Genomic DNA, 21996 nt, shown 5'->3' on the forward strand with positions numbered 1-21996 from the left:
GAGAAGGAAAATTCAGGTTTTTATGCTTGGCTGATAGAGAAGGTATAACATATGAGTTTATTGAGTTCATAATCTGTTTTCATCATCCCTTGGCATCATTATAAAAAGTATGCAAAAATAATGAATTTAGTTTTGACATAAGGTCTCTTATTTATTATGTACATTGTGGAAATGCAAACAGTAAACAAAATAAACAATATAACAAACATGAAATAGCTTTGTAAGTATGTTGACATATTTATTTTTGTACAAATTGGTATTAATTACAGACTTCACAAAAGAACAGCTATTCTCTTAGAAGACAAAACAATGCATTTGAGCGGCATTTCTGTTGACTCCAAAGTTGACCATTATGGCACTGCTGTACACGCAGAGGTCCAGAGTACCTCCTTCCATTTCCTCGGGGTTGCACTTCACGACGAACTTTCACCCTGAGTTGATTGACAACTATTACCTTCGATATCATAACAAAGGTTTCAAACTCCTTCTTGATTTTGAAGTAAAGTTCTGTGTTAACAGATGCAATTAAATTCGATTTCAAAATCATTTAGTGCTGGTGATTATTTATGAAAATTTTTGATAAAGCGTTGGCTTAAGATGAATTAACATGCAATGATATTTTTTTTTATAAAAACAAAAGCTATTGTATCGAGTTTATCGAATAATATTCATTTTTTTGCCGTAGTTATGTTTAACATACTTAGTAATAAAATTCTAAACCGTGTCATATTAATACCATGGTACGGTAAATTAGCTTACGAAACAGACAGAATGAAATGAACCGATGATGTTCCAAATTTCAATGTTTAGTTAAATATTATTTACTAAATATTGCTTTCAAGATGGAAGATTCAGTCATGGACGTTTCATGATTGATAATCAAAATCCTTTTTCGTTTGTTTTTTCATCTTTTTTACAAAAATTTAATGGTTGCATTATCAATCTATTGACTGAAGATATATTTCACAATAACTTCTCATATACATAATTTTATGCAAAATGTGTGAAACAGGACTTGCAGTTGTTTTACAAAATATTTCTAAATTCAGATAAATAGAATAGCTCCAATAAAAGTTAGCCTCTTAATAATTGTTTAAATAGCTAGCTCCTAGTATGTTTGCTTCTTGATATGGTCATAAAATGCCATGTCTTTTGAACAATATCATGTTGAGTTCGATTATGCAAGTTCATCTCGGAATGTATCATGAAATCAAAGTCAGAAATTCAGTGGCAGATCACTTGAGAGTCTTGGCATGAGATAAATAACTTCACATCCGGAAAATCATTAAATAATTCTATATACAATACCCCTGTATCCGTGTTGCACTGGGATTTGGGTTGATCACCGGAAGTGATTTAGTTGAAAAAAAGCACCACATCCTACATTAAATTTATTTTTTATCATAGCTGGTGTCTCGCCACTTTGTCAAATCCATGTGTGGGAAGTGATGACTGTTGCATTCCACAAACGGGTTTCTGTAAAAGAATAGGAATTTTATAATTAAGTGATGTGAGAAATCTATAATTGTTGAATTCAAATTTGTCTTTAAAATTTCACCTATAAAAGAAAAAGTAACAAAGTTCTGTTCTGATTAGAATGTTCCCTAATGCAAAAAGAATCTTCATTAAAGGAATAAAACCAATCTTAAAATAGATCTGTTTAAAGCTATGTCAGTGCAACGCAGTTTTTTCTTCTAATAATATATTTTCCATTAATTTAACTTTTAGAAAATTTGTAATCTGTATATTCAAAATAAACGAGCTGTATTTTTACCAATAAGGGTCAAATTAAATACTTTCGATAGTATGTGTGATCTTATGAATTTTGTGGGACAAAAGTTAAAAAAAATCTACTTTTGAATTTTGTAGTGATTATATATGAAACTGATGTTTCAAATAAGTCAATATCCAATTTGTATACTTTATTTATTTAAAAAAAAATTCTTTTTCAAAGTATGATTCTATATGAATGTCTAAAACTTAGCGCTACAAAAGTATGCACTATTCCTTCTCAGTAGATAATAAATTCCTAAGATATTTATGGATTTGCTTCTGACACATGGATATTTTTAATAAAGAAACATAGATATTGATTTTACTTCCAAAATTAGATTTTGATTAGTTATCTTTAGAAATACTGTATAAACATACTGCTTAGATATTTGTAAATATTATTAATGCTAATAATTCTGTTCGTATTTCCCCCATAAGTTTTAAAATAATCATAATTAGTAAGTCGTGGAAATGATATAAAATTTAATTTGCAGACTTAAAATTGTATTTCTATAAAATATGTACATATTTACTAATAACATTATAGTACCAAAAGATGAAGGAAGTATTTAAAAAAATTGGGACACAAAATCATATATTTTAAAACCTAAATATTGCTTCTGATTAAGTTGAAAGTCCATATCCATCTAAACGCTTTCATCTGCTCTAAATTGCCCCTAAATAAATTTAATGATGTCGCTAGTTAATGTATAAAAGCTTCATTTGTACCATAGGATCAGTAACGATTTCAAAAAATCAGAAATTTACTAAATTCTCCCACATTTTTAATAACTTCAACTGAAATTTAAAACAAGCTGTTCAAATGTTAAAAGATTTCAAATGAAGTTGGTAAAAGTAAGAAAGAAGCAAAGACAATCACTTTTCAGAGAAAATACATTAAAACTTATTTAGAAGATTACGTTTGGTTATTTTTAGAAGAAAGTGTTATTTTGAAGAAGTTGCGATAAAAGGCAAATTTTTAAAATTATTTTTAATATTTCTAAATTTTATCTATTGGTTGAGACAGAGAAGTAAGATAATTAGCTATCACGATCCCTAAAATAATTTCAGTTGTTTCGTAAAACAATGTATTTTGTGTTAATAATCTAAATAATTTACACATCTAAAGTTATTTTAAACGGCCAAAAAATTCTAAGAAATTTAGTATGCCATTTCAAATAACTAGAGAGATTTTCTTGTTGTTGTTTAAAAATAAACTCTAGGGTTACAGTACCTCATTTGAAGAGAATTTCTGTGAATATTATAATGTTAGGGAAAAAAACAATTGTTCTATAAAATAGAAACTATTTTATTACTAATCATGATTCTAGGAGTCTCACTTTGATACCATCTTCTTTAAATGGCAATAATTTCATGAAGATTTTTGTTTCTATTCTGAATTTAAAGCTATTTTCTGCATATGGTGTAAATGTAGAAAATTCCTTTAAATTATTTCTGAAATTCAAAATATTTTTCTTATTAGGATTTATGGTACTTGGCAAATTAATTGATACAAATGTAATTTTTGCATTGAATTCGTGTTTTTACAGATATATCTTGCCTGACTGATACTGGTTTCAATTGCATTTTGTTGCGAAGAGAGTTTTGCCTTGACTTGAGTCTAAATTGGTTTGATCACTTGATCATCACAAGCAGAGTATTTTCGTATGAGTTGCGTTTGAACTTTAGCTAAAAGTGGTTGATTGTGTGGATTATCTAGTTCTCAAACGTATGAAAAAAGGGATTTCATTCCCAGGAAAATGACTAGAATTGTTAACCAAAGTCAGTAAACTTCTATGACTATGAGGGATATTATTGCAGTAGGTGGAATTAGAAAATCCACTGTTTCTAGGATTATTAAGCAGCAAAATAAATTTGCGACACTTTATCCAAAACAGAAAACACAAATGTAAGACAACAGATTGACAAACTTCTTGCGTGAAATAGCTAAATGCATCACTCAAGATAAGTATAAATCTTCTGAGAAAATAATTGGCTATTATGTAAGGTTGATTCATCGACAATACGGCGAAGACTAACTGAAGCAGGGGGATAGGTAAGAACACCAACCCCCAAACAATTAAAACCTGTAATGAAGAGAAAACGATTCAATTGGGGCAGGAAATATTAATCCTGGACGACACAAGACTGGAATAAAGTTCCATTCAGCAACAAACACTTTTTTTTTTTTTTTTTTTTTTTTGGCCAAGGATTTCCATCACGCGAAGCGATGGAGATCCTTTCAGGGAATAAGTAAAACAGTTAAGCACCTACTAAAGCAGATATTTTGGGGTTATTTTGCATCTGAATGACTTGACAGTTAAGTAGCGTTTAGGGAATGATGAATCCCCACTCCAAGTAATTTAAATACTAAAAGTCAAAATTTTATTTTTTATGCACATATTCGCTTTGGTGTTGGCGTGTTTCAAAAAATTTTGCTGTACGTCATAATTTTAAACTGATAAACAAAGTTTTGTCACAAAAAAGAAATTAATTCTTTTCGGGAAACTCTTAGTGTTTTTTATTTCTGGTAATTCTGATGTAATTTTTATCGAAAATTTGTGGATTATTGTGAAGTGAAGTGTGAGTAATAAGAATTGCTCAACCAAGAGAGAAATGATTAAAAATGCCATAAAAGTTTGCTTTTGTAATGATATCTTCAAACATTTGTGTTTTAAATTTATGAAATCCGTGCTGAAACGTGCACAGAATATCATGTTTGTGAACTTATTCTAATTAAAACACATATGTGAAAGTTTTTGTGCTTGTCCCGATTAATTTTCAATACTGTGTATACGATAAAAATGCAAGAACATGCGGTGTTCCTATTCTTAAGACTCATAAATACTCTTTCATTTATTCCAGAAACTAAAATTCAAAAGATTTTCTAGAAAGAACCTACCTCATAGGATCTCCCTGCATAAATGTATTCAGAGGCACTGTAGCGATGTCATCCGAATTATCACAGACAATTCTTCCAACTGTCACTTTCCGTATCTCATCTAATTGTTCTGAAAAGGAATTTTTAAGAATGAGTTCTCTGCAAGTAAGGCAAATTAATAAATAACAAACAAAAAATAAAAGTAGCCCTCTGCGAAATAATAAAACAAAACAAAAAAAAATAGTATTAGATACCAGAAATTTCCATAATTTCAGTGTAAATATCCAGTTTTAGAAAATAAACATAAGCTTATGAATATTTTCTTAACAAAGGCGAACATACACGTATTACAATGCCAGGTTTTATAGGTAGGCATATTATAATTTCGAAACACACACACACACACACACACACACACACACACACACACACACACACACACACACACACACACACACACACACACACACACACACACACACACACACACACACACACTCCGAGGAATTTTAGATAATTTTATAAAGGAGAAAACTAAATTTTTAGACAAAGTGATATTGCATTTTTGTACAGTTACAATCTTTGCAGTTAATAAGATTAGACAAAAAAACCATCATTAAAAAAATGGGTTCGGCTCACATTTGATAAAAGGTGCCTCAACAAAAGGATATAGTTTTTATACTTCAGGCAAGATTAAATGCATTGCACAAATTCTAATTTGATGATAAAATATTAAATACTGCATTTTATTTCTCTTGAAATACAAGATATCATTGAAATAAAAAAAAATCGATTTAAAAAAATGAAGATTTTTACGAACCTAACTTTTTAAGATGTACTTTTATGTATATTTATTTTTTTCTACTTAGCCCTATACACACTTCTAATCACAAATAATTTCAGACCGTCACATTTCTTACACCTTTTAAAATTTTTGAAATAGAAGTGAGTAAAATACGAAACTTTTTTATAGTATTCCATTTAATAAAGCATTTGATAAAATCTCATTGTTCTTAAATGTTCCCTTAATATTTAAGATTATTTTATACAAGAATAATAGTTAAAAATGATCACTTAGTAATTTTTATCGACTTGACTCCACAGAAATTTTTTTAAAAATCTGATTACCATAAAGCATCTGAGCAAGTTATGGATATCTTGTGCCTCCCTGGTACTACAAAGATTTCAGTGCTAAACATCTAACTGGTGAATATTTAAATTTCAGTATTATTATGGATATACCTGCAAAGAACTGGAAATTAGACGCATTACCATTAATAATAAAAGTAATCAAGGCGATGAGGATCCCATGAAACTTCAGATAAAATAACTCTTTCACTAAATATGTAAATGAGGGCATATTTGCATTAGGTAACGAATTGCCAGTGACAGAATATACAAACTAGCATTATGATAATACGTTGAAAGAATAAGTCTTTCTTTCTGAAACATTAGCTTTTATTTTTTCAATTACATTTCCTTACATTCATTGTAAAATTATCATACTGACAAATTTAAACGTTCTGCAATTATACGGCAGTGATTGAAACTGCTCCTGCTTTTGGAAAGCATGGAGTATTTTATGCAAATTCATGCATTGCTTGATATAGGCATCCGTGGCCTAGAGGATCAAAATACGATTAGAGGAAGAAGAAAAAAATTATGTTCTATTTCTTCAATTTTAATTCCTTACATTCATCGTAAAATAACCTTAATGACAAAATCACATGTTTTGACACTGATCGTAATCGCTCCTGCTTTTGGATTGCATGAAGCAATTTAATCAAATTGATACTTTGCCATGATCTAGAGGATTCCTATATGACGTGGCTGAAGAATCGGAAGAAGAATCTATGATTTTTTTTCTTGTTATGCTTTTATCCAGAATTACTCAGAGATTTATAGACTGATGCAATTCGGCAAGAAATTCGCTGAATCTCATGCCAATATCACTGCCATCGGTCTTGCTAGAAGATTTTTGATTTTCCTCAAAGTGAAAACATGTGTCAGTTCCCTCCTGAAAGTCCCCCAGGCAGGCAATATTACCAATTATTAGAAATAAGTCAGAATTATACCTCAGGTAATATCTAAGAGCTTTAATATAATTTTGACCTTCATAAGATACCATAGTTTTTCTTTATTACCAGTTCTTGACTTATGGCTAATATGGCTTAATTTTAGAGTACTCTGGCTTTTTCATATTCATTTGTTATTGCTATCATATGAATTTTGAATATAAAGATATATTTCCCAAATCCAGAAAACGTTTTCTGGAAGATTTATAAATCCAAGTCAAGTCGAGAAAATATTTACGTTCGTATCAGGCAGAGATGAATCAAAACTCTCTATTCAGTTTATTTAATTTTTGTGCATGGTGAATTAACAATTGCTTTTGAAATTCTAGTTACTACTCTTATAAGTCTTGAAATACCGATGATTTTAAAACGATTGATTTTTTCCCTTGTTGCAGCACTTTTTCAAACTAATTGATTTATTTCATTCTTTGAATGAGGACCTAAAGTGGTAAACTTTCCAAGTCTTAGATAAGAAAATGAAAGGAAAGGTTGCAGCCCTTTTTCAACCAAATGGTTTATTTCCTTCTTGGAATGAGGACCTAAAGTGGTAAACTTTCCAAGTTTTAGATAAGAAAATGTAAGGAAAGGTTGCAGCACTTTTTCAACCAATTGGTTTATTTCATTCTTGGAATGAGGACCTAAAGTGGTAAACATTCCAAGTTTTAGATAAGAAAATGTAAGGAAATCGCAGAAAACTGTTCACACTAGCCACAGGAATGTTGATCCTCTGTGCATGTTAACTTGAACCGCTTAAAAGACTAATAACTTGAAGGCGGTATTCACATTTTTCACATTATAAAGCTTTTCTCATTAAATATTTTAACTGAAAAAAGGTTTTTCGATTTTCTTTTATTGCACTTTGTTACATACGTTTACCATTTTTTGTTTTTAATTCATTTTTTTAGAACTTCCAATTTCTTAAAATCTAAAAGTAGATAATTTTTGATAACAAATTAAAAACTCATTTTTGTAAAGGTATAAAGAGAAACAAACATACAGAAATTAATATTAGGAAAAAGAGAACACAGTTCACTAAATGAAAAACATTTTGTAAAAAATCGGGAATTTTTAATTAAAATTTGTATAAAAATTCAAATTGTCTTGAAGGATTTTGCTGAAATTCAAAACCACATTATTCTTTTAATAATAGTGGCCCAAAAGAAATAATGTCTGAATATTTAATTTTTAGTAGCAAGTGTTTAGAATTTTATACTTGAAAAATAAAAAATAAAAAATGCTATAAGTAAAGGATGGGTTATTTTTGTAGACATGATGATTGACTGGTAAAGCAACTTGAATTACTTGCTAAAACATTTGATATTTTAGGTTAAATTTTGAAATAAGACTTCAAAAAGCATGTTTTTACCTGGCGTGAATGACGATGGCCAACCAGAATTTTCGTACCAAAATCGATCTCCTCTTCGAAGATTTGCAAATTGTTCAGCTATCAGGCAAGACAACGTTGGGCCAAGAATAGCACCAGGCAAAGCATATTCTGAAATGGCCGCACTCCACAAGTCTATATCTTCGACGTGCCTGTTTTTTAAAATATGAATAATTTAAAACAAAATTCTTTCGAATGTCAAATAGTCTTGTAAGTATCTCCTAATAATAAATACATACTAATAATAAATAATACATGTTTTGCTATTTTGCAAGATTTTATACCATTTTACCTAACAAGCAAAATACTTACTTGTATTTATTATATTTCTATAGTTAATATATAGTTATTTTACAAATTCATTATCCGAATTATATATATATATATATATATATATATATATATATATATATATATATATTGTTACGAAATTTCCTGGTTCGTTTGGATAGTGGAAGTTATATGGTGTGGAGAACGCTCAATCAGCAGGCGGCAGTAGAAAAAAAACAACGACGTTTATTTACACGAAGACACACAGGACAGCACAAAGACGAAAACTATATACAGCACGGAGAAGACAATTATCTTCAGCCGAGACGTGCACACAACAAGACTCTGCTGCAGACAGTAGCGCACAGCTTAGTTCAGTACTAGCTTGACTCTGTCGCTGCTCTGCTAATCCCTGGAAGACTCCTTCTTCACCGTCGATTCCGACTACTTTCCGACTACCCCCCCCCCCCCCGGCAGCTGCAGGCTGCCTCCTTTTATAGGTCTCAGGAGGCGGGGCTAGAAGCCTCTCAATCCAATCAGGAACGTTCGAAGCGTATCTCGGTTCCTAATGGACGGATCAGGAAAATTCTCGATGTTTCGGGTATAATCTATTTTGGCGCCAAAATCGCCAAATTCGTAGGCAAGTCGTCAAATGGTCGCCAAGCTATTGGGACCTCCGACGTGACACCCGGACTCCGTCCAATACCGATGACTGTAAAACAGTCTTTCTGATGATGGAACCAACTATGCTGGGAAGCAGCATCACAGATTCGTAACAATATATATATATATATATATATATATATATATATATATATATATATATGCGGGTATCCCTGAATTCATTCCTGAGCGAAATTCTTTTATGTAAATATAAATATTCAATATTATACTGATAACCTAATGAACTATTAAACTTGCTAGAAGTTAGATATACAGACTTTTACAAATACAGGTCAATCTCATTTTTTTAAAAAGTATTTTAAACACTCCGAAAACTTGATGCTCCAAGACATTTTTTCACTAGATTGGTTTCTTTACTTATTATATCCTAAAATAATGGGTAACAAATTTTGCAATTTAATTTTGTTAAATAGCCCTCGAAAGTGGGAGAATCATCGAAAAGAACATATTATGGCGCAAATCCATTAATATTTTGAAATATGAAATGCTTTTTTTTAAAGAATGAATTTTCTGTAAACTGCAGAGTATCTGAAATGCATAATTTTGTTTTAAGAAAGATCTTTTTACAAAAAATATCTTAGCCTGGAAAATGTTCGAAGGGACATGAAAAATTTGGAATCAACATAGATATTCGTATTAAATAGCATAAGTATCGAAGTTTCATTCATGTTTTATATCGCTTTATGAAATTATGTGACAAATACATTCAATTTTGAGATTAGCTCATAATATTTTTATTATATGCAGTTTTGTATCTTCATTTCATGCTATGTTACAGTTACAGTTTTAGGTCCTATTGCCTTCAAGGGTTCCAACAAATTTTCAGAGAATACTTTAATACGCTATTGTGAGAAAATTGGAAGAATAATTAGTTCTGAAAAATATAGCAAACGAAGATTTGTGTATATACAATGTGACAAAAAGGAAAAAATAACATCTAGAATTTACTGAGTCATCAGTAATAATTAATGATGATATTAAATGCAAAACATAGAAAATGATGATGTGAATTCTCCATACTAAAATGTAATTACGTTTTGAATACAATTTATTATAGAAAAGTAAGAATGAAAGTTCGAATGAAAATTATTAAAATTTCATTAATTCCATTACAAAGTTCGAATATGCAATTACAAATTTCGAATGACAAAGTTCGAAAGTTCAATACCAGAAACATAAGATATAGATATATACTTCAAGTTCGAAAAACGCTTTTAATGACATGATGAATTATATTATATATTGTTTGAGTTAAGAAATGTATTGCAAAAATTATTTATTACAAAGTCTACATTTTTATACAGTCTTCTGATTCTGTCAATCAGATTCGATAAAACATTCTGGCAACGCTTAACATTTTAAGCAAAAAGTTCCACTCTTCCATGAGTAAAACCGATCGATTCCTGAAGTTTTGATATTATTTATTTTAAATCAATAAATGGCCACCTACAGCATGTGCCATCCATTGTTTATCGGATCTTTCCCGAGATGGTCAGTGAAATTTTCTTAAATCATTTTAAATCGCGATATTTAAAGCTTCGTAACTCGATCAGTTTTAGTCGCAGAAGAATAGAATTTTTATTGTTTGTTTTAAATGCTAGGAATATTTTAAAAATATGATTGAAAAAAACCAAGGGAAGTACAAAAAAATTAATTTTTGTAATCTTTTTAATAACATATTTATTGACTAAACAACATAAAATACAATTCTTTACGTTATTTTGTAGCGAATTTCTAATTGCAAGTATATAGCTATTTTTCTGGGTTTAGAAATTAGCTATTAGGCTGAAATGAGAGTGATTCCTGTATAATATTAAATAATATGGCTGAATACACAGTATTAAAGTAATACATGTAGAAACCTCAATTAATTAGCTTTTTATTAAAAATTAAAGTCTAATAAGATAAATTCATTTGCAAAGATATCTACTTAATTATAGATTTTCCATAAAATGATGAAATAGTTTCTTTGAGTAGAAAATATCGATTTATCACATTTGAATTTTAAGGTTAAATATATGTTGCACACGTGAAAAACTTCTTGGAATCATGAAATTGGCATTAACATTAATGACTCTATATACCTCCGAGCTCTGAATGATGTATCTATCCAACAGTTGGCAGGTATACGTGGAAAGAAAAATAATTTCATTACACTATTTTTTTAATCATAAATTGATACCTCTCTATTTACTTTATTTGCATCTACTTACAGATGCGAATAAAAAATTTTCTAACACTATCAAAATATCAATTTTCTAACACTTCATCAAATTATTTATCAAGTTGATTGATTTTCTGGCAATCAATATCATCAACATGCTGACAATTGAATCGACAAATTGAATGCAAAGAATTAAAGAAATAACAACAAAGGAATATGATATTTTTGTAAACACATTTGAATAAAAAAACCTGTAATAAATAACCAACCTGTAAATTTGTGAATAACGATGAACTGTTTTGTTAGGTAAAATACCTATCAAATCCCAGAAGTTTCGAACCCTTGGCATACCACAGTACTCTCTGTACTTGATGTAACCTGGAACACCATGCTCTCTTGCCCTTTGGACATTCATTGCAGCTAAGTCCATACCAAAGCCTTCTCCTGGTTTCTCAAAAAGATGATTTGTTACCTAATAGGAATCGTTAAGGTTAGTTAATCATCAGATGATTGCACCTCCTATACAGGGTAAAATATTTATTTGCAAGTGAAATTCTTTCAGAAATAACTTTGTTATGTATTTCATAAAACTAAAACATGATAAATGACAACAAACTCTAGCTGATAACCAATTATTCTTAATATATTTATGTACTGTTATAAATGGAAGGTATGAATCAAATATTCATCGGTGAATTATTTAATAATAACTCCATTCCAAAATATCAGACATCATTTTAGCTGTATGATATTCGCTGTATGATGCTTAAATAATTTTTACTCAGTTTTGTGTGTTTGCTTTCATATTATTTACTCTTCCAAAGCAGTACACAAACATAATTATCTATTCATATTGAAATGCCTTTTTCTTTTCGGAAATAATGGAAATAGTGAGAAGGTTTCTGAAACATTGTGAAAGCAATTCATTTATATGAATGATTATAGGCAATGACAATTCAAATTCAGTGAATGTTGGAACTTAAGCAATTTGTCACCCATGTACTAAATTAGTGCGAATATAATTCTGTGGAATATAAAAATAATTGATATCTTGAATTTCAATACCTATAATTAATAATCTGAATCATAAATATTGTATGTAAAATTAATTTTTTCCCTATTTCATGCAATTTTTTCTGTAACCTAAAAGGCATGGAAACACATATCATGTAATTAATGGGAAACTCGTAACTTGTAGCTTTCTATATACTAGAGATATTTTTGATTATAATTTCTAAAGGTTTTCCACTCAAATAATTCACATATTTTATCTTCCTAAATTTCGTTGATGCTGACAAGACAAATTCGGGAAAAGAGATAGCGTTTCTCTACGTGGGAGTACTGAAAATGGGATTACTCAAAATTTGATATTTTACAATTCTCATAAGGCAATTATCAAATTTAGGAATTTGATTGACATTTGATGACATTAAAGTGCTCTTTCGATGTACTTGTAAATAAGATAGAATTTTTTTCCTTATAATTATATTTAACATTTTCTCTGAGCAATAAATTGGCATGTTATAAAAAACAAATGCTTATTATGTAAAGTATTACAAATAAGATATTACTTTTCATATTCATTTTTTAATATATTTAATGTTTTTTACATATTATTCAAAGTAAAAAGTTACATTTATGATGCATCTATTTTTTCCAGTAATTAGTTTCTTTGATGCAGCTCAAATTTTTTAAAAAATGATTAAGATTTTGAATTTCGAAAATATGTGATCAATTGTTTTCTCATGTCTAAATATAAACATCAGAATTGTTTTATGAGGAAACTACTTAGTAAATTGTTAATTTAAAATAGCCTGTTTTTAAAAATTAAAAATGCTTTCTTTTTAACATAAATACTTTTTAGATAAAATTTTTTAAAAAAATTGTTTAAAAATGCTTTGTTTTATATAATGAAAGATGTTTTTAAACCATTTCCAAGAAATGAATCAATAAAATTTAAAATAAAAATTTCAAAATTTATTCTAACGTTTTGACAGTTAAAAAAAAACTTGTTTTATTTAATACATGCTAAATTGCAAAAAATTCGTCTAAAAACTTTAAATAAAAAAGAACATGAACCATTGAGAGTAAGTTTAAGTATTGACAGCATTTTGGAGAGATAGCGTTATTTTGGAGAAGTTTTGCTCCCTAGGTTTTCTTAAAAAAGCTTTAAGAAATTTTTGAGAATAGGTATGGACTTGAACAGTTAGATTTGCTTATGCAGGAGCCATGGTGTACTTGAATTTATATTGATTTGAATTTGAATTAAACAAAATTATACTGTGAAGATTGTACCTTATAAATACTCAGTTTGAAAGCTTTTGTTATTGAGAGATTTTTTAATAGTTACATATTTGAATAAAATTTCATTCTGTAGAAAAGTTTGGCATACATAACTGTTTCATTTTCTTTACTATCTAATAAGATGACAGCTTCTATTTTGGGAATATTTTCTTATTTTGATTCAAATGGAAATCCATTGAATACTTGACGTATCTATGTATTCGAAGTAATTTTAATATTGAATTATAATCGTTATGAATGGTTTATTTTTTGCTTACAACTACCAAAATTTGATAAATCGATGCACGTATGGCACTCGGACAAAACAATTAAGCGGTTAAAGGTAGACTGATTCTTTATACTCACTTTAAAGAGCACTGATCTTCATTTTTAAAAATCAAAATAAGGTGAAATGCTTTTAAAATCGCTTCTTGTTTATTCTCAGAATCTCTTCATACTTCGGGAACAAAGAGAGAGACTTTTTTTTCTTTATGTGATTTGTGAATTTGGGGTTAAAGGTCAAGATTGAAAATGTGGAATGAGTCTTGGCTGACCGTGAGAAGGAACGAGAAGACAAACCTTCCCTCCAATTAAAAAAAATCTTCCATTATAAAAAAGGAAAGAGAAATATGCGAGATTAACATGGGTGATAAAGTAACCATATATTTAAAAGAAAATCAGCTAAGTTATGACAATGATATCGATTTAAGAAGTTTTAGCGAGCGCAAATTTTCCTTTCAGATGGAAAGTCAGCTTCAACTTGATATTTTCATACACAATACAGATAATTTAGAAATTACTGGAAAATCACTCATGGTCAAGTAAACACTGAAAAAGGAGCATTTTCTTCAAAAATTTAAAAGAAAGTTTCTTTTGTTTTCATTTTTTTAATTAGCGCCTAATAGTTTTTCCTATGAAGGTTTGCTTTAAGTTGTTGATGATGAAAGACAAAAGGGATGTAAGAAAGAAAGAAAAAACATAGGAGTGAGGCGTATTTCACTGAATTTGCTCTGAATAAAATTCCTTCAATAATCTTTTCTTATATTTTCAAATGCTTCAACAACAGTCTGGAGACTGTAATATGCATTGACTCTGTAATGTGAAAGAAGGAAGATAAGCATTGCAACTAAATCCAGCAACAATTCAGCATTTTCCTTCCAGCAATCTGCTTACTTTGACATATTTTTATATGTTTTACTGTGTATCATATGTATACATAAATGGGCCACACAAATGATTTTATAAAATATTTTTAGCATCTAAGTTAATTGGGCCGTATCTGACTCCAGTATCCAAAGTCCACAAACGATGTTATGCATAAATATTCTATAGAATAGGTAATACATTGCTTTAAGAAAAAGTCAACAATAATTAAAAAGGTACGTTAGCAAATGGAGATAACAACAGATGGTCAGCTAGAAAAGAACAATTTTCGAATTATAATTAAATAGGTTGATTCTATTCTGGAAGTAATAGAAGTTGGTTCCGAGAACATGGAACTGCTAACTGTCGTAAACTCAGAGGAAAATTCATAGTAAACAGCGAGAAATAAACCTGAAATCCGATACTGCAAAAATACTGAAATCGTTTACGCATATATTACTGTCTTACGCGCTCCATTTCATTTTATTTCTTACTAAAGAATACGGCCTCTCACAGTCGCTACAAATATTTTTATATTCTACCAACAACGAAATCTGAAAAGCAATGAAACTTATTGTCAGTACATCGTGAATTAGATTAAGCCATCTAATTCACGAGTTTACAAGGATGACGCACTATACAACTTCTGTGTTTCGTTCGATGTTTCATTTCAAGGAAACATCAGAAACTGAAATCAAGAACTTTATTCTTATTTTTCTTTACTTTTTCCTTTCTTATTTATTAACACTCTTCCAGCTTTGAATGAGAAAGAGCTTCGCCCTCAATATTGTGCGGAATGTTTTGTTATAGATTCATTGGAATCTATGAATAGCAAAGCGTATCAATCTTATGTTTTTCTACCTAGATGTAGAGTGAAGAGTCAAAACTCAAAGTATACGAACTCGAGGGATTCTGTTGACAATAAAGTAAGACAATTTATTCTTCCCCAAATCTTCAAAATGAAAAAAATCCAATAAATGCATTTACGACAGAGAGGAATTGAAACTAATACAATGCTACAATCATTTTGTCACGATTAAAAATGCCATAACTATCGTGTAATTAAATCTAAAAACACAAATTTTGCTTAGATAGAATTGGCAGTTTTTCAAAAGATGAAAATTAATTAACATGAATTTAATTTAATTTAGGTGCTTTAATTTTCCGTTTTGAAGCAGCATTAAGGCTATGTTAGGACGCACTCCGTATTTTTTGAATATTTTTGAAATTCGGAGGCCCAAATCTCAACAGTACCACTAATTTTAAATTTCAGCACTACTCTAGCGAGAGGGCGATTATTCTTTTGCGTGATTTTCAGCTCTCGCCAGACTCGCATACATATGACGGTCCCTTGAAATTATTTTGACAAAAGACAATATTTATCAACTCACTTCTGTTGTTACTTCGGGGTCCATAGCATTTGCCTTCTGGTTTATGAGTCCAAGAAGGAAAGTATCCACAATTCCTGGTTTATAAAGATTGAAAGGTTGTCGGAGAACTGTTGACACTCGAAGGGAATCTGAAACAAAAAGCAAAAATTGTTATTTTGAATAATCTTGAAGCGAGTTTGTTTTAATATCATATCTCCGATTTTGTAAACATATTCAATAGGGAACCAGAGGACATCATATCAAAGGTAAAGGAACTGAGTTATTCATTTGGTAAGATGCATTTTGTCTATTTATTCATAAATTATTTGAATTTCTCAATGTTTAATTGTATAACAACGTTGGAAACTGTCTTTAATACTACAAGTGGATAAAATATTAACTGGAAAGAAAAGACTTGTTTATTATACTCAAGGATGTGTGAAACTTAAATTCTTTTGTCTTAAAAAAATTTTTTTTTGAGTATTTTAAACTTTTGCACGAATAAAATATGCAGACCTTCAGTTGCCTGCAAAATTTTGGAAAGTTCAAATCCAACCACATCTTCATGCTAAGTTGGGTTAAATTGCTTATTCAATCCTACAGGTATGATACAAAACGAAAAAAAGTTAAAACATTTTTGTATCAATAAAATTAATATACTCCAAATGAATTTAAGGTATACTCAGTCTTATAATATATTTTTTCAGTCTAATAATGTTATATTTTTCTTAAGTTTTCTCATGAAAACTTATATTCGAAAAAAAATAATAACAGTCTTTAAATTTTAATCGCTTTCAACTACATATATTTTTCTGCTGTTATGCCCTTGTCAAAGTCAATGAATTACTGATTCCTCATCAATGATTTCTTGACATTTTAAATATTCCTAGAACATTTTAAATATATCTTATCTTTTATCTCGAATTCTCTGTAATATTAATTTGTGACATAGCTTCAACATCTTGAAAGCAATATTTGTCCATTTTACTGTGAGTCAGCTTTTTCTTTAAAATCATGGTAACGACAATCGCTTATTTCTAAACAAGTCAATTATCATGCCTGGCAAAAGCGCTGCGCATATCAAAGAGACAAATGCAGTTTACAAACAGTAGCCCGTTGACTTCCAAGAAGTGATTGTTATAAAAGATTAAATAGATCCCTCGAACTGATCATAATCAAGAAGAAAATATTACACAAGTTTAAATATTTAGGCCTTTTCAAAGCTTCAAAAATAATTTAGCCTTCTATCTTTTCATAAGCTTTTCAATAAAATTTACAAATATTTATTTGTGTTTTGAAAGGTGGTTCTGAGCTAACCTGTTTCCAGTTTTCAGTTTCAAAATGGTAAACCCTTTTGCAATCTGTATCATGTTATGAAATTTTGAAATGAACACAATATTGTTCGATCATACTTTATGAAAAGTTAAAATGTGAAGAATAGTTTAAGGAAATTTGATGATAACTTTTTAGAAAATTTATACTGTCGCTAAAATCATAATATCTGTATTGTAAGTTCCTTGAACATGAAAAACAGATGATGATTACGAAGGTACTTTCGGTATTTTCATTTAGTTCATTTAAACAAATTGGCTTATTTCCAAAACCACGTATATCAAAGTATTTACTGCTTTGTAGTTAAATTTTTAAACCATTGAATGAAAAAAGTATATTTTTAAGCTTTAAAAATGTACTTTCTTCATTAACTGGTTTAAAAATTAATAAAAGTTTTAATTAAAAATTTGATGTATATTTTGATGCAAGTGGTAGGGAAAATGAGTCATTATACTTGAAAGAATAAAGTACCAAAGTTATTTAGAGTGTCGGAAACCTAAATACACGACTTATTTATCCATAAAAAATAGTTAAAAGATGTCAAAATATATTTTACTGATTTTTTTTACTTCAGTTCAACAAGGAATAGAGTACTGTTGCATAATGAAACATTTATAACATGAAAAATATAAATATATTTTTAAAATCTCTTTGAAGATCTATTAATATGATTGAGATTATACAAATTTGTATACTAGTTTTTCATCTCTAACAACGACTGCACGAAATACAAAAGTATTGGGGCTCATATAGTTAAAAAAGGAAATTCTCAAATACAGAAAAAAAAAAAACCCTCAAACTTTTCTAAAGACAGATGTGTGGCGAATTATGAAGCAAGCGCAACATAACACTAACAACTGATGAAGCAGTTTGAAGTAGTTCGTTTTATGTTATTTATTATGACATATTTAATTTGTTCTATTTTGCTGTATTGTAATAAATTACATGATTATCTCTTTTTAGCACATAAAAGTGTGAGTTAGGAAAATTCTTTTAAACTTCCTATATCAACACTGATATATGTTCTTGATAATGCTTCAAAGAAAAATTCTGAAACCACATAAAAGTTTGTCCAATATTCTTTCTTTCAAGATAACTATTTTAATTTTAATTTATTATTGATATAATTTTAAATGACGTCTTAAAAGCAAAAAATATATAACAGAAAAAACAAATAGCAGTCTTATTAAAGTTTATCTTTAATATAAATCAGTGAAGTTATCAATCAGTGCATTAGGGTATTTCGTGGAAAAATATGATGCTGAAAAAATTTTCTTTCAAAAAATGTTAACTAACGTAAAAATGTAAATGTTAAGTTACCGAGAAAAGTAAAATTGAAGACATCTTTTTTAGAAAAACAAGTTTTGAAATCACTAAATATATAAATATACCAAATTTACAATTAATATTTCTTTTAAATTTAAAAATTCGTACCATGCACAAGGAATTTTTTTGAAGCATAAAAAGTGAATTTAATTAATATATTATTTTTTATTTCGAAAAGTAATTGATGATAAAAAAAGAATGAAATCACAGAAATTGGATATATTTTAGAAACTCAAGGTATTTCAATCTTTGGAAAATTGAAATATTTGTCCTAAATATAACACAAATGTAACAAAAATGCTAAATATTAAAAATACAGGTTTGGAAAATAGATCTTCGACGACAAAAATTAGATTGAATCGTTGTGATTTACGACAATTTTTGCTGTTAAAATGAATCTTTTAACCTTTACCTGTCAGACCCTGTGATGCAAAATTTTATAATCAACAGATATCATTATATATTCCTATTGCAATGATATATTTTCTAGAAGGCAACCTAATCTAGATAAAAATTAATAATTCGCAAAATGTTCAGATAATGATGTACAGAATTGCTGTAATAATAATTTTGTACAGATATTCATTTATAAACAAATTAATTAATATAATAGATTTATTTTAGCACTAATTATGTTATTGCTTTTTGTAATTATTCAATTCAATAATATTTATGAAATTATTATTAATTTCTTTTACTTACAAATAATAATTAGTGCTGTAAAGTGTTAATATTTGTTTTCTTTATATGAAAAAAGTAAAAAAATGCATATGTTTCGAAGAAATACATCAAATAATATTCTTTAAATGATCAGCTTTACTGGATAGCTTTGGTCAACCAATAATAACTTTTGTTGGTGAAGTGATTATTTTCACTGAGAAAAGGATTTTTCAACAAATATGTCGAAAAAAACGGAGAATTTTTAAAATTTTTGTTACTAAGTACGTTTCACATCAAACTAATTTCTTGGGGATACCTCGAATACGAGGATGAAAAGTCTGTGTACAAACCAAATTCTCAATCCATGTGCGGCATTAATAGACATAATGGACATAACAGACATATTAATAGACATAAATAAGTTATTACTTTTTAAAACTCCTAAGAATTTTGGGCCCGGCACTCTATAATTTATAGGCTTCTATTATAAGAGCATCACCTGAGTTTGACTAAAATCTGAATCCGCCAATTTTTATAGAATGTATGTCTATTATCTGTCGAAATTGTTCAAAGCCAGGATATTTGCTGGCTTTTAAAATAAAGGATTTTTTAATTTATTTATTCGGCAAGAATAGAATTCATGAGATGTTGGTTGATATCTTTTTCAAATAGAAATGAAAAGGATAATTTCTTTAATACTCCGAAACAGAAAAATCGAAATTGACTGATTTCTTGGAATGTATAATTCAAATGTTAAATTTAACCTATAAGCTGCCCAGTTTGTGAAAATTGCAGAAATGCTGTATTATATGAAATAAATAATTCTCGGAAGCATATAATTCGGAGATAAATTAAAACTCTTTCTTATAATATAACACTGAAATATTATAAAATTGTACCTATTTTTTCATGGAACTTGTTGTATCTTTCAATGACATCAGGCAGCAAACTGTGACCAAACCGAAATGCAGCTGACTGAAAAGCAGCTCTGATTCCAGCATTCACTTTGGGACTATAACCATCAAAGTAACCCTGTTTCATAAAATATAATTATAATTATATGCATGGTAGATAGAGTTTGAATAGGATAAATATAAATTTTGAATTTTTAATACAATTTGCATTCTTTAAGTTTAATCAATATTTCTTATTTATTTTCTTGAGGTTTCATTTTTTGCTGTTATTCTACTTTTAGAAAACTATTTTTTAAAAAGGAAATTGTTTTCAGAGCTTTTATTTGCCTGCTTTATAAATAGTATCTGTTAATTTGTTACAGCATCAGACAATTGAGTGAATACAGTTTGAAACCTAAAAGGATTTCGAATGATATTATTTAAATCATGTACACATTATACAAATAGAGTTACACAATTTGGATAACATTATGAAACACCTGTTAAAAATTTTATTTAGCTATTTCAAATTCTCTTTAATTGTCACAGACAATAATCTTTCTCAACATTACTTTACATTACATTACATTTCTTAAATTTTAATAAACTTCTATTTAAATTTTATGCATTAGATAATTTATCACATTTCAAAAATATATTTGAAGAATTCTTCTTTATTTTTAAGATATATATATATAATCGGTTATTTCGTTAAAAAAAATTAAACAAAGAAGAATTAATCTCAATCACATTTAATTTTAATGCTGACATGGTGGGATGCATAAATCGAAAAATATACAAAAGCATTGTCTGAAAAAAAAAATTTATATTACACTAAAAAATATAGAAATATCTTCAGTATGTAATTTGTAAAAGAAATTCAAAATAATAATTCTTGTGTCATACTCATATTGCATTCATATCGAATAATTGATTTATTTAATTCATAAGTCTAAAATATCATGAAAAGTTAAAAATGCTTTAGAAGAATGTCGGAAAAAAGAACTCAAAAGATATATTAGGGAAGTGATTTTGAAAAATATTTCGAAATTGAGAAATATTTTGCATTTAATTTATACAATATTTTATGAAGAATTCATATATGGGCACAATACATGCATTTTAAGATTCATTCAATCGGTAAAATGTACAAAGACAAAAAAAAATAATAAAAAAAAATAAACAGCAAAAATAGAATAAAAGAATGAACAATAATTAGATTACGTCTAGAAATACCTACTTTTAGCCATATGGCGAGTTTATTCCTGTCTGAAAGTCTTCTTTTATGATTAAAAACAAAATTACTTACTTACTTTACTCTCAAAAAAGATCTACCTATAAAAGAAATAAATGTTATTTTTTTAGTTAACTCACGTGTTTGAGGGGCTCTATGCCGTACTTCATAACAGTTTGTTTTCCAATCACCATAGGAAGAAACTGGCTGTAAGTGATATGTTGAATTTCCGCTGCTACGATATGACGAGCTTCTTGATATATCGTCTCATCATCCCAGTGAGGATTTACATGCGATAAAATATCTGCTACCCGGTTGTGTTCTCTCATCATCATGGTGTGCATGACAGTCAGCATCAATTGTTCATTCACTCTTTCATCACCTGATAAATAGAGATCACGATGAAAAATATTTACTTTTTTTAAAACAAAGAATTACCTGATTTTAAACTTTCCTGCTACTTTATCCTTTCACTTCCTGATAGTGTGACTTAAGAACAAAAATGATTTTAAAGGATGAGGTTT

At 28.6% G+C, this 21996-nt stretch overlaps 1 protein-coding gene across 2 annotated transcripts in view; it reads right to left on the reverse strand.

The window, feature by feature from the left end:
• Window positions 1-222: 222 nt before the first annotated feature.
• Window positions 223-21996, reverse strand: part of LOC129960342 (chorion peroxidase-like) — a 147630-nt gene continuing 125856 nt past the window's right edge. For both annotated transcript variants that reach the window (XM_056073717.1, XM_056073718.1), the window contains exons 10-16: window positions 21613-21854; window positions 20245-20377; window positions 16049-16176; window positions 11501-11703; window positions 8096-8265; window positions 4676-4784; window positions 223-1476 (exon numbers count right to left, since the gene is read on the reverse strand). In XM_056073717.1, the coding sequence (XP_055929692.1) occupies window positions 1392-1476; window positions 4676-4784; window positions 8096-8265; window positions 11501-11703; window positions 16049-16176; window positions 20245-20377; window positions 21613-21854 (1070 nt within the window). In that variant the 3' untranslated portion in view covers window positions 223-1391. The remainder of the gene's footprint in view (window positions 1477-4675; window positions 4785-8095; window positions 8266-11500; window positions 11704-16048; window positions 16177-20244; window positions 20378-21612; window positions 21855-21996) is intronic.

The sequence above is a fragment of the Argiope bruennichi genome, chromosome X2, assembly GCF_947563725.1.
Source record: "Argiope bruennichi chromosome X2, qqArgBrue1.1, whole genome shotgun sequence".
Classification (NCBI taxonomy): domain Eukaryota; kingdom Metazoa; phylum Arthropoda; class Arachnida; order Araneae; family Araneidae; genus Argiope; species Argiope bruennichi.